An 11,970-nucleotide genomic window follows, 5' to 3' on the forward strand; every position below is an offset into this window, starting at 1 on the left:
TATTTTCCATGAAATAGTCATTTATGTCATTTTCAACATTTTATATGTTGTCTACGTCCTTTTTGCAGCTAAACATGAGTTGACGTGATTAGCAGATTATCACATTCTGGTTTTATTTATACAACATCCCAACTTTTTCTTATTTGGGGTTGTAGATATTGGGTCTTGAAATATCCACAGTAATCCATAGAAATGGAATATTTATGTTGTTTTATCCAATATTAGTTGTGCAGATGTATAGTCCATCTTATACACACCCATTGAATCAACAAAAAAATGAAAAATAGAGACTTTTGTGTAGGCTAATTATTCTACATTGTGAGAAGTCAATCTATATCAGAATCCCTGACATACAATCCAAATAGTCTACAAGAAACTTCAGAGTGTTACTTTTCATTTGAGACCAGGACTATGCTTCTACACCAGTAGGTTCATATACAGTAACCCTTTTATTGTCAGTATGCATTTTGGGTATCCAAAAGTCCAAAGAGAGTCTCCATAGGATATTATGCAAAACGCATGGGCATACCTTAACAAATAATTGTGTAAAATACTCATATTGTCTTCTATATTGATCTACTTTTACACACAGCTTCACGAGGTCTGGTGCTAGGGCTCAGTTGTGTTTCTCAAGTGCCTCAAGTTCAAGGCCGTTCTTAAACCGGTTCCGTTCAGAATTCTTTGAACTTAGATGCTATCTAGTGAACCAGCCCACATTTCCACCAGTTTAGAACCGAACCATTGATGCGTCATCAACAATGAGTGTTGCATGCAGTGATATGGACGGAAAACTCATGCTTTTAGCCTTCTCCCCTCTGAACGGTAAAGTGACACGCCCAGGGGTGGACTTGATTACTGTACTTAAGTAGGCCACATCTCTACTTTACTTGACTTTGAAATATGAGCATGAGGTATTTGTTACTTTTACTACATTTGAGTCTTTGAATGCAATAATGTCAATAGTCCAATTTGAACTTGGCTGAATTAATGATGGTGCATAGATTCTTCATCAGAACATCCTCCATGTAGCCTAAGATAGATAGATAGATAGATACTTTATTGATCCCCAGGGGAAATTCAAGGTCTCAGCAGCATACATACAACACAAACACATTCTTTAACAGCAGAACGAGTAATTAAAGTATATAATATAAAAACACAACTAAGCAGTAAGGACAGTAGAAGATAAAGAATATGCTAAATATACTAAAATATAAATTATACTAACACTTAATACAATATATAAAAATATACTAAAATACAAATGACAAAATACAAATTATACTAACACTTAATCTAAATCAATTCTAAAAACAGTATCCACATAGTGGTGATTAATAAATCAGAGGCGCTTGCAATGACTGAGGCAGGGACTGAGCCTGTGATTCTCTGTGCATAGTAAGGTATGGTAAGGTGCTCTAAGGTGCTCTGTGTGAATGAGTGTCATGGTGGTAGTGCAATGGTGATAGTGGTCATGGTGATAGTGCAAATGAGTAAGTCAACAGTGCAACAATGCAGAAATAAAGTAAAGTCTATCTATATATTTAACTATTTAAGAAAATGTATAAGTGTGGCCACAGTTCACACAAGAGAACTACACAAACCTGTTTGCAATAGATTCTTCATCGGAACATCCTCTGTGTAGCCTGGGAGAACTTCACAAACCTGTTTGCAATAGATTCTTCATCAGAATATTCTCCATGTAGCCTGGGAGAACTACACAAACCTGTTTGCAATTGAGAATTGAAGTGAAGAAGTGGTCTGGTGTTAACCAGGATCATTGTGAAATTGGAATGCAATTAGACAATCACCGGACATTCACCACATAGCTAGATCTAGCGTACATCATTAAACGATTAATAATCACTTGGTGAGTTGCACAGTTTTAAAAACGTTAAGGGTTTTTTTAAGGACATGTTTGTGCATGCCCATATCCAGCCACTCCAGTTAAAGGCCATTCGAAACGAGTCAGAAAGTCGAGACAGGACCCATCGTCAAAATTTCGATACCGGAATTATCATTTAAGGAATTGTGTACTTCGTCCACCTCTGGACACGCCCAATCAGATTTGCAGGAAAAAAGAACTATTTTCAGATTCAAGCTCCGAACCAAAGTGCCATGTTCCGAACTGTGTTTTGTTTGGTCGAAATGCTCCGACCAGTTCAAATGTTGGTTTGTGAATGTGAAGGAAACTGTCGGTGGAAAAGACATATGAAGGCATTTTTCTATTGACAGCGAACACATTCTTGAATCTCAGAATTCTTTGAACCTTGGTGCTATCAAGTAACCTGACTCTCGCCAGATGAATTTCGTTTCGCCTAGCTCCACTCACATCCATCTGGGATCGCTTCCGTTGAGAGTGATTTTGGCACCAGATTGTATGGTAGAGCCAATCAGGACGCAGGGCGGGAGTTTCATAGATGTGACGTAGCGTAGAAGCGACTGTGAGACTGTTCTCAGCGTCACGGGTTGGCTTCGATGTGAGTGGTTGAAGTAGCACGTCAATAGATGACGGACAAGTGGCTTATTATTATATGCAAGGATTTTTGATAAGGCCCAGCCTTCTGAAGCACCACTCCAATGGATCAATCTCAGATGGATGAGTGGAGCTAGGCGGAACGAAATTCATCTGGCGAGTCAGGTTAGCTATCTAGTGAACAAGCTCGCATTTCCTAGCCTGGCCTCCGCCTGCCTACGTACTTCCACTCGATTTCTTTTCCCTACAGTACTCCGTCTGGAATAGCTTGATTCGCCCTTGTTTACTTCGGCTTCTAGCCGCCGAAACAACCAGCGAACAGAGGACGTCCCTGAGAGCGATTACGTTGCACAGGCATGGTGTTTCAATTACTATGTCCCGCCCCCAAAGCAGATCGCTTGGAATACATCCATGTAGGGAGCGAAAAGGGCTTATATACTTATGAAATCTTTGAGCAAACGTGAATAAAAGGCACAAAATAAGGTTGGCGTGAGCTATCTGTGTGTACGTTGGATTTAAGCGACCCTTCCATTTCTATTTTTAGCTTAATTAACAGGAGTGTCATGAACGAAGTCACAGTCGAGTAGCCTACATGTTATAACGTCAGGTAAACTTAATTTTGTCACTTGAAATACGAACATATTCCTTACCACTAAGATGACATAGGCCTACTTGGCTATTTTATACCAGAGTGGGTTAAAGCAGAGCAATCAAGGATCTTTGGTTATACAGGAAGTTCCACAGTTAATGTTATGTGTCCTTCACTGCTGGGTGTTTGAAGCGAATTATGTTAGTAATGTAGCCTAATTTTGGGATGAGTCAGTAACATATGGCCTACATATTTCTTCATAACCGTTGAGTTACAAAAAGGCTCGAGTTCATGTGTAGAGACACTGATGATACTTCGATTAAAGTTTCCTATTGTGTCGAGCCTTCTTAGTATTTAAAAATAGCGATTTTGAAGCGATCATGCATCAAAATAGTAGTGTCCCGTTCAAAAGGCCATTTCACCCCGAAAACGACAGCGCACAAGCTTAAAAGTGGCGCTTCGGACGTAGGCTACTAATGCTTTTAAACGTTTGACTTGGGAAAATTTAAAAAAACACCATAGGATGCATTTTGGTGAGAGTTACGCAGATGAAACTTGTGACTGTTTGCTGATAAGTTGCAAGCTTGTTTTTTAAGGGCGTGTTGCAGAGAAACTTCTCTGTATGACGAAACGCCGGTTGTTAGTGATTGGTTCAAAGCGGTTCAAAGAAACTCCAATGATTTTAAACCTCAAACTGTGCCCTCCCACCCGGAAATAAACGTTTGCCTATGAATCTAGGCCAGACTCTGCGAATTCAGAGTCTGGTATCCAGGCTACGCATTTCCACCAGTTCTGAACCGAACCAAGGGTGTGTCATCAACAATGGGTGTTGCATGCAAATCAGAAGTTAATGAGATACATAAACGGGAGAATGATATGAACAGTTGTCCCATAAAAACAGTTGATATGGACGAAACACTCATGCGTTTACCTCCTTTCTGAACGGTAAAGTGACATGCCCACTCCGGTTTTCAAGATGTTGTTGACAGGGCTCAATCTTCTGTCTTTGAAATGTCTTTCAAATTCCCTCTGCACGCAATAGAATAGCGCTACCCCTGAGTCCCATGCGTTTTCCCACCAGTGGAGCTAGTTGGTAGATCAAACGTGCGTCGTATCAGTCAGCAAAACAAATTCATTTTTATTTTTTAGGAAAGTCATTAAGAGTCGCGGGCAAAGCTGATTCGAAAGACTGCTGTTCACCAGCAGCAGCCATCTTCTTTGTTTTCAAGTAGCAGGGAATTCACGCGAAACCGTCACAACTCTGTCATCATTATGTTAAGCCCACCCACTGACTCTATACACAATGTAATTGGCCTGACCGAAGTTTGGGTTTTCCAGCTCGCAAGCCAAGGGAGAGTTGCTAGACGACCCTGGCTGCAAATTAGGTTACATTTGCTGCCACTAGATTTCTAGACTAACTATTTTCTGGTTCAAGCTCCGAACCAAAGTGTCACGTTCCTAACCGTGTTTTGTTTGGTTGAAATGCTCCGACCGGTTGAAATGTTGATTCAGGAATGGGAACGGAGCTGGTTTTCTGTTAGTGGAAAAGACATAGGCTAGAGGGCTGAAATGTGGTCAGTTCCTAGATGTTTGTAACCCCGCATAAAAATATAAAAAAATAAACTATATTCTAGCCCAGGGGTGTCAAACTCAAATTAGGCAGTGGGCCGGATTTGCTGGAATGAGACCTCATTGGGGTGGTGGAAAAGACCGTCATTGTCATGGTCATTATAATTTCTTGGTCATTATAATTTCTCTGCATTGGTATCAGAGTGTTGTTTGATGATAAACCCACTTATGAGCAAACAAGTACAAATAATTTACCCGTCATATCCTGCTCTTTCTCTCTTGAAACTCCCTACTTCCATGTCAGTTGGCCTCTTCCTTCCTGAGGATGTAGTTTGTAGTGCTAAGTTTAATCAATTTATCACACATATTGCTTATTAAAAAATGTTGAAGACAGCTGCATGTGAATATATCTTCTTTCTAATTTTCCCTTCCTACCCAAAACATCTTGGGGGCCGTATGAAACCTGCTGGCGGGCCTGATCTGGCCCCCGGGCCTTATGTTTGACACCCCTGTTCTAGCCTCTGTAACTCTGTGCCTGTGATAGTTTCCTAAGAAACTACATGGTCTCAACTTTCTGAAGACATTAATACAAGGATACAAGGATACAAGGAAGTTTATTGTCACATGCATATAGTTACTGGAAGTAAGAAATGCAGTGAAATTATGTCTGGTGTCAGCCTATTTGTGCATTAATGGGGGGGGGGGGTAAAAAGTGCAGTAGAAGAGGGGTTTAGTAAATTAAGTGGCAAGGGCTGCATAAAAAAGGTGGGGGAGGATTGGGATTGGGTGGGGGGCACCAACAAGGAGCACCCAAGAGCACCAACAAGGAGCACCCAAGAGCAACAGGGGCAAGGAAAAACTCCCTTACCAAGGAAGAAACCTTGGGCAGAACCTTGGGCAGATCCAAGCTTCCTGATGAAATAATGTGCTGTGTATGTAGGGGGGGGGGGGGCAGGGACTTACTATTGCAAGCAGAGTACTGTATGTAATGTATGTGAGTGATGACAGTGAAGATGTGTGTGTGGGCGGGAGGGGAGTGGAGCAGTGACTGTGTGTGTGTGTATGTGTGTAGTGTGTGTGTGGGTAGGTGGGGGCAGTGTGCTGTAAGTATGTAGAGGATGTGTGTTGGAGAAGATCCTGAAGACAATGTGCTGTGTATGTGGGGGGGGGGGGGGGCTTACTGTAACAAGCAGTGTGCTGTATGTACTGTATGTGAAGTGATGACAGTGATGATGTAAGTGTGTGTGTTGGGGATGGGGTGGGCAGGGGGGGCAGAAAGGCTAGTGGAGGGGAGTGGAGCAGTGACTGTGTGTGTGTGTGTAGTGTGTGTGTGGGTAGGTGGGGACAGTGTGCTGTAAGTATGTAGAGGATGTGTGTTGGAGAAGATCCTGAAGACAATGTGTTGTGTATGTGTGTGTGTGTGTGTGGGGGGGGGGGGGGGCAGTGTGCAGCAAGTATGTAGAGGAGGCTTACTGTAGCAAGCAGTGTGCTGTATGTATGTGAAGTGATGACAGTGATGATGTAAGTGTGTGTGTTGGGGATGGGGTGGGCAGGGGGGGCAGAAAGGCTAGGCAATCAAGGACATGGGTAGATGGAGGAGAAATCAAAAATAATAAATAAAAAGTGTGCAAAAGTTGGAGAAAGTCAGATATGTGTGTGTGTGTGTGTGTGTGTAATAGTAGGCTAAGCCAGGTGGGAACAGTGCCCTCTGAAGTAGGCACAGGGGGCTATACATGGCACCACATCATGTTTTAATGTTAACATTTTACTTATAGGCTAATTTAATTTCAATAAATAAAACGTTTGAGCCATGACAATGTAGGCTATACGTAACATAGTTGATGGTTGTCAGCATAGGCTAGGCCAGTGGTTCCCAAACTTTTCCACAACAAGGCCCCCCAAATACCACTAGGTTTTGGCCAAGGACCCCCTTGATGTGTTATTAAACCCATCGACAATACTACGGCAAATGTAAAAATACATTAAGCTAATCCTAATAATTATTTTAGCCACAAGCACTTCACAATGGAGCATACAGTGTGTAAAAATTGCATTTGGGGCTCTCTGCTATATGAGAGCTATCTAATAGCTCTACTATTAATCCCAGTCATTATCATGGAAAATATAATGTTCAGATATGCAACAAATTATTATAATGGCATTGTATAACAACCCTCACTAATAGGTAGGCTATATTTAAACATTTTCAAATGTATTTGTTGCTTTTATTTTTCCTTCCAACTTGCTGAGGCCCCCCTGGCACCCCCTCGCGGCCCCCACTTTGAAAACCACTGGGCTAGGCTACATACAAATGGAACGCACGATTAGTTTACCAGTAGCCTACTCTCGTTTCTCTGTTCGCAAATAGTGACCTTACCAATATGCCCGATCCAGAGCTCTTGAAATACTTCCTGATCACCGTGACGTGAGACATGTGAACCTTAGCGTATGTTGCCCTTGTAAACAGAAGCAATGCTGCATGCATTGGCGTGGTTCGTAACATGCGTTCGTAGTGGTTTTGGGGGAATTCATATCTGCATTTCACTTTGTCTTGCCTAGCCTACTGTAAAGATATGGCTGCTACAACATTATGAAGACGACTTGAGTTCACACAGATGAAATACACGAGGCGACAGTGTCACTTAGGCAGATCTACTGTGCGTTTGTTTGTTACCCCGGTCATTAACCTAATTGATTGCCAATGCGTTTGGTTTGAACAGGTCCTTGCCGTTGTCCTGTGTGTCACACATGGTATCGACATTATAGCCAAGCATTAGCCTACAACGTTAGTTTTACCCGTCTGCAACTCTAATGGACACTTCTCAGAATGAGCAGACGAAAGTCCCGAAGTGGCCGCGGTTGACAAAGTTCATGTTGTCTGCGTGTGCAGCCTCGGTTGCTGAATTTGGTAGGCTGTGGCCGTCGTCCTTGAATGCTTAGTCAAACTATGCGCCAAATGTCAATTAATTTTATTAGCCCAGACCCGAAAGCGTGTAATAACCAAGCTATTATATTTGTATACAGTCACATTTCCACTGGATCTGACTAAAACGAGGCTACAGGTGCAAGGCGAAGCAGCTGCCAGGCGTACCGGTGTGACGTCCACCTCCCAGCCGAGCTACAGGGGAATGCTCCGGACTGCCATTGGTATTGTTCAGGAGGAGGGTCCACTGAAACTATGGCAAGGCGTCACACCAGCAGTCTATAGACATGTTGGTAAAGTTATATATTTGTATATTTGAGTGACTTATCGATCTACAGCAGAAAAGGCCTAGAGATACTTTATTGATCCCCAAGGGGAAATTCAAGAAAGGCCATACTAAAAGTCAAAGACATAAAACACAGAGGGCATCTGATTAAAAGTAAGCGCTGTGCACTTGATCAGCTAGTTTGTTCTTAAGTCTTTATTTTTTTTATGCGGAGAACAGTTTTTTTTGATGTCCTCTGGAAGTTGGTTCCAAAGCTGAACTGCATACAAGCTTGAGATAGCTCATTCACCAAGTTTAGTAACAGCGGGTTTATTTATCAATTACTTTTTTTGTCTTTCAGGTTGTGTATTCAGGAGGACGGATGCTGGCCTATGAACAGCTGAGAGAGCACGTTCTCGGGAGAAACACTGATGGAAGTTTCCCCTTCTGGTATGAAGAGCACAGAAATACTGTATATTCCATTCTTCCCCTCTGTAGGTTTATTATCAAAATGAACTGAGCTGTGTCTCTTCACTAGCCTGGCTCTGTCCTCCTACGTACTTCTGCTACATTTTCCCTTAAACGTCGTCTGGGTCTGCGGTATATTCGCGGGTTTTCTCCTGCAGTGGCTGAGAACGATGACATTGAGGTTGTGCGCTAGTTTGAGCCAGAATACGTCACGACCCAAACGTTATGGTAGATCCAGAGTGGCTCTGGGCAGATCCAATAGTTTTAAACTTCAACAGAGTACTCGCCTTCAAGGAAGTTAACGCTTGGCAATGGAAAGTGGCCAGACTCTCTGTACATTATGAAATGTACGAGCGTCGGGTAGGACCAGGCTATCTCTTCACACCATGCACTTCCCTTTTCCCTGCTCTACCTCCGTCTGCCACTTGTATTAATTGCTACCTAAGATCTCCCCTGTACTGTAGCTTCAATGTTATTCCTCATTTTTGTAACTTGCTTTGGATAAAAATGAATAATGCTGAATGAATAGATGTAAATGTAAAAGTGTGTCGGGTGTGTTTGCACGCACGCAGGAAAGCGGTGATCAGTGGAATGCTGGCCGGTGCCATGGGCCAGTTTTTGGCGAGTCCTACAGACCTGGTGAAGGTCCAGATGCAGATGGAGGGCAGACGTATCCTGGAGGGGAAGGAACCAAGGTAAGGACTGGCAGTATGCATATAGGCAAAGAATAACGCACACTAATTCATTCATTCATGCATTAATCCATTCATTCAACTTTTATTTATTCTGGGAGGTCCAATGAGGGTAGTCCTCATTTTCAGTGAAGCTGAGATTACAATAACAAGGCACTAATAATAACAAGGTGTTGACCTCTGGTGATAAACTTTAAAAAATAAGAAGAAAGTGTTGCACACTCTGGGCCCAAATGTATATTTTATTGGATAACATGTTGGCCATGTGGCCTTCTTCAGATCCACTTTTTGACAAATCTGTACATATCTGTGTAAAATTAGAGGAAGACTGCCAGCAAGAAACTCAGCTAATGGTTAACAGGAGACCTTGACACTGCAAGACCACTGTGAAAGAATTTGAGTATAATTCCTCATAGCTGTGTGTATAATTTATTTGTATAGTTTGTTTTTCCCCCCCTGTGCTGTAGAGTGCGGGGCGTTCTCCACGCCTTTGTGAAGATTTTCTCAGAGGGGGGAATCCGAGGTCTCTGGGCCGGATGGGTACCCAACGTCCAGAGAGCCGCATTGGTCAACCTAGGAGGTTCATATCTATGACTATGACTCTACTAACATTAACATTTAGTTACAGAGAGCTGCGTTGGTCAACCTAGGAGGTTCATATATATGACTGTGACTCTACTAACATAAACATTTGCAGTGGATAGTCAGTAACATCAGGCTTTATCTTTGTTTTACCTTTACCTTTTTCATATTTTCTCAGATCTCACTATGTATGACACTGTGAAGCACTTTCTGCTGAGAAATACCCCAGTGGAAGACAACAGTATCTGCCACGGGCTGGCCAGGTGAAGGAAGCAAAATCATAGTTCTTCTAAGGGCAGACGCAACAAAAACGGTGTTTTCTGTGGGATAGGATGCTATTAAAATAAGTCATACTTAAAAATGTAGGAATTGCTTCGTCACTTTGACAAAAACACTCGATTAACTTTTTTAAAACGGCAATGGAAGAGATCTTGGGTGTGCAACTTCTAGTTCCTCAGTTTGATGGACGTTTTCAACACCGCCATAGACAGCCTTAGATACACTAACTGTATGTAAAATCCTTTTCTCCCCAAAGTATCTGTTCCGGTCTGATGGCGGCTACAATGGGGACACCCGCTGATGTGGTCAAGACAAGAATCATGAACCAACCCAGAGATTCACATGGCAGGTCAGGTCTGACTCAAGCTTCTGTATGTCCCAGCTGGGAACAGGCACATGCTGTACTGTAGGCCTGATGTGAGAAACCGAAACCGGAGATCACAAAGAAAAATTCATATTTTACCACCAGAATCACTGACAGGCATGTGGTTGGTCCTGGAGGCAATTTGGAGATTATGGAGTAATTCTCTACCTCATAAAATAGACATAATTTTAGGTGAAAAGTTCTGAAAGCAACAAGGTTCGTAGTTGACTGTGGCTTGTATCTCAGTCTGTATTGAGTCTGGCTTGTATCTCAGTCAGACACACACATACACAGAGCAAATACAAATGCATGAACACTTTCTTTATGAGGGCCTACTGTTGTCTTAGAAATTAAATTCTATGCACTTAGCCTCATGGAAAATGAGCACTGCTTCAAGGCACTGCAAAATCTGTGCCCTGAAGCCCTTACAGCAAATACACGCAATGAAAAACTCTGTGCTGCCCTGCATATATTAAGACTGTTTAGTATGGATGGGTGACTTTTGTAGTCTCTCTCTTTCTCTCTCTCTCAGGGGCCTTTTGTACAAGTCCTCCATTGACTGTCTGATCCAGTCTGTGAGAGGAGAAGGGTTCTGGTCTCTATATAAGGGCTTCCTACCGACCTGGATGAGAATGGTAAGGTACTATTAAACACACTGTTAGTGCCGTTGACCTACCTACTCACTAGCATAGGGATGCATTCAGCTGTCTGTTATTTAGAGATAATTGAGTATTGCCAAATGGTGTAGTCCAGGAGGGTGTAGTTTAGAATTGTATTTTGCAGCAATTATGAACCAATTAACTTACTGGGGGCTTCACAAATATGGACTCTTGCTTAGTGTATAACCTTTTCGGTCCTTGCCCACATACATCCTGAATTTCCATTTCACTGATGTTTTTGTACTAATCATTTTCATATACTTTTAAAAGTGCCACAAGAAGTGAAACACTTCTATTTCAGATATCAAAGAGCTAACCTAGTTGAGCTAATCACCGTTTCCTTCCTATGATATGGCTGCTGATGTGTGGTCCTGTTGCAGGCTCCCTGGTCCTTGACCTTCTGGCTGACCTTCGAGCAGATTCGCAAGGGCATGGGGGTCTCCTCATTCTAACGCCATGACCATCTCCTCAGTCTAACGCCTGCTGCCAAACTTGAAGCCTTGATACAGTATACCTCTTAAGTACACAATAGGCATAAGGCCGTCAAACTGTACATGGAAGAGAAGGGGAACCCAGCCTTCAGTTTTCTAGTGAGCATAGCTGTTTATGAGCAGGGCATTGGCAATGGCTCAATAAAGGTCTTTAATGCCAAGAGACATTCTGTTGTCATAACATGTCAATGGAACATGGTCATGGAAATCCTAAAAAAATCAAATTAAAAAAAAGTTACATTACCATTTTCCAAGCCTGGAGAAAGTCATGAAATCTTTTTGGAAACATACTTTTTTATTGAGGTTTTGTACTGCATATTTATAGTGACTTAAAGGTAAACTATACAAGATTTTCACCATAATAACCTTAACGAAGCCAATTTCATGGTAAGCAAACTTATAATAGAGGAATCGTTCACCTAGCATAGCCATGCAGCACAGCCGTACCTAGTCGCTAACGAGAGAACCAGCCATGCAACTTCAAGAATAGCGGCCCGAAGATATCTCGCGAGAATTGTGAAACATTACCTTGTCAGTAGATATAGCTCTTTGGACATAGTTTTTGCTCGTTGTCAATCAATCACCTCCACAACAAAAGCATTTTCATTGTGTA

The 11,970-nt window shown here is 42.2% G+C and overlaps 1 protein-coding gene across 1 annotated transcript; it reads left to right on the forward strand.

The window, feature by feature from the left end:
- Positions 1-7,083: 7,083 nt before the first annotated feature.
- Positions 7,084-11,959, forward strand: slc25a27 (solute carrier family 25 member 27). Its single transcript, XM_042064009.1, has 9 exons — positions 7,084-7,542; positions 7,659-7,846; positions 8,184-8,272; positions 8,863-8,985; positions 9,450-9,562; positions 9,743-9,827; positions 10,100-10,192; positions 10,740-10,842; positions 11,247-11,959. The coding sequence occupies exons 1-9, from the start codon at positions 7,446-7,448 to the stop codon at positions 11,316-11,318; spliced, it is 963 nt and encodes a 320-aa protein (XP_041919943.1). The 5' UTR covers positions 7,084-7,445; the 3' UTR covers positions 11,319-11,959.
- Positions 11,960-11,970: the final 11 nt, after the last annotated feature.

Source organism: Alosa sapidissima, chromosome 15, assembly GCF_018492685.1.
Source record: "Alosa sapidissima isolate fAloSap1 chromosome 15, fAloSap1.pri, whole genome shotgun sequence".
Taxonomy (NCBI): Eukaryota; Metazoa; Chordata; class Actinopteri; order Clupeiformes; family Clupeidae; genus Alosa; species Alosa sapidissima.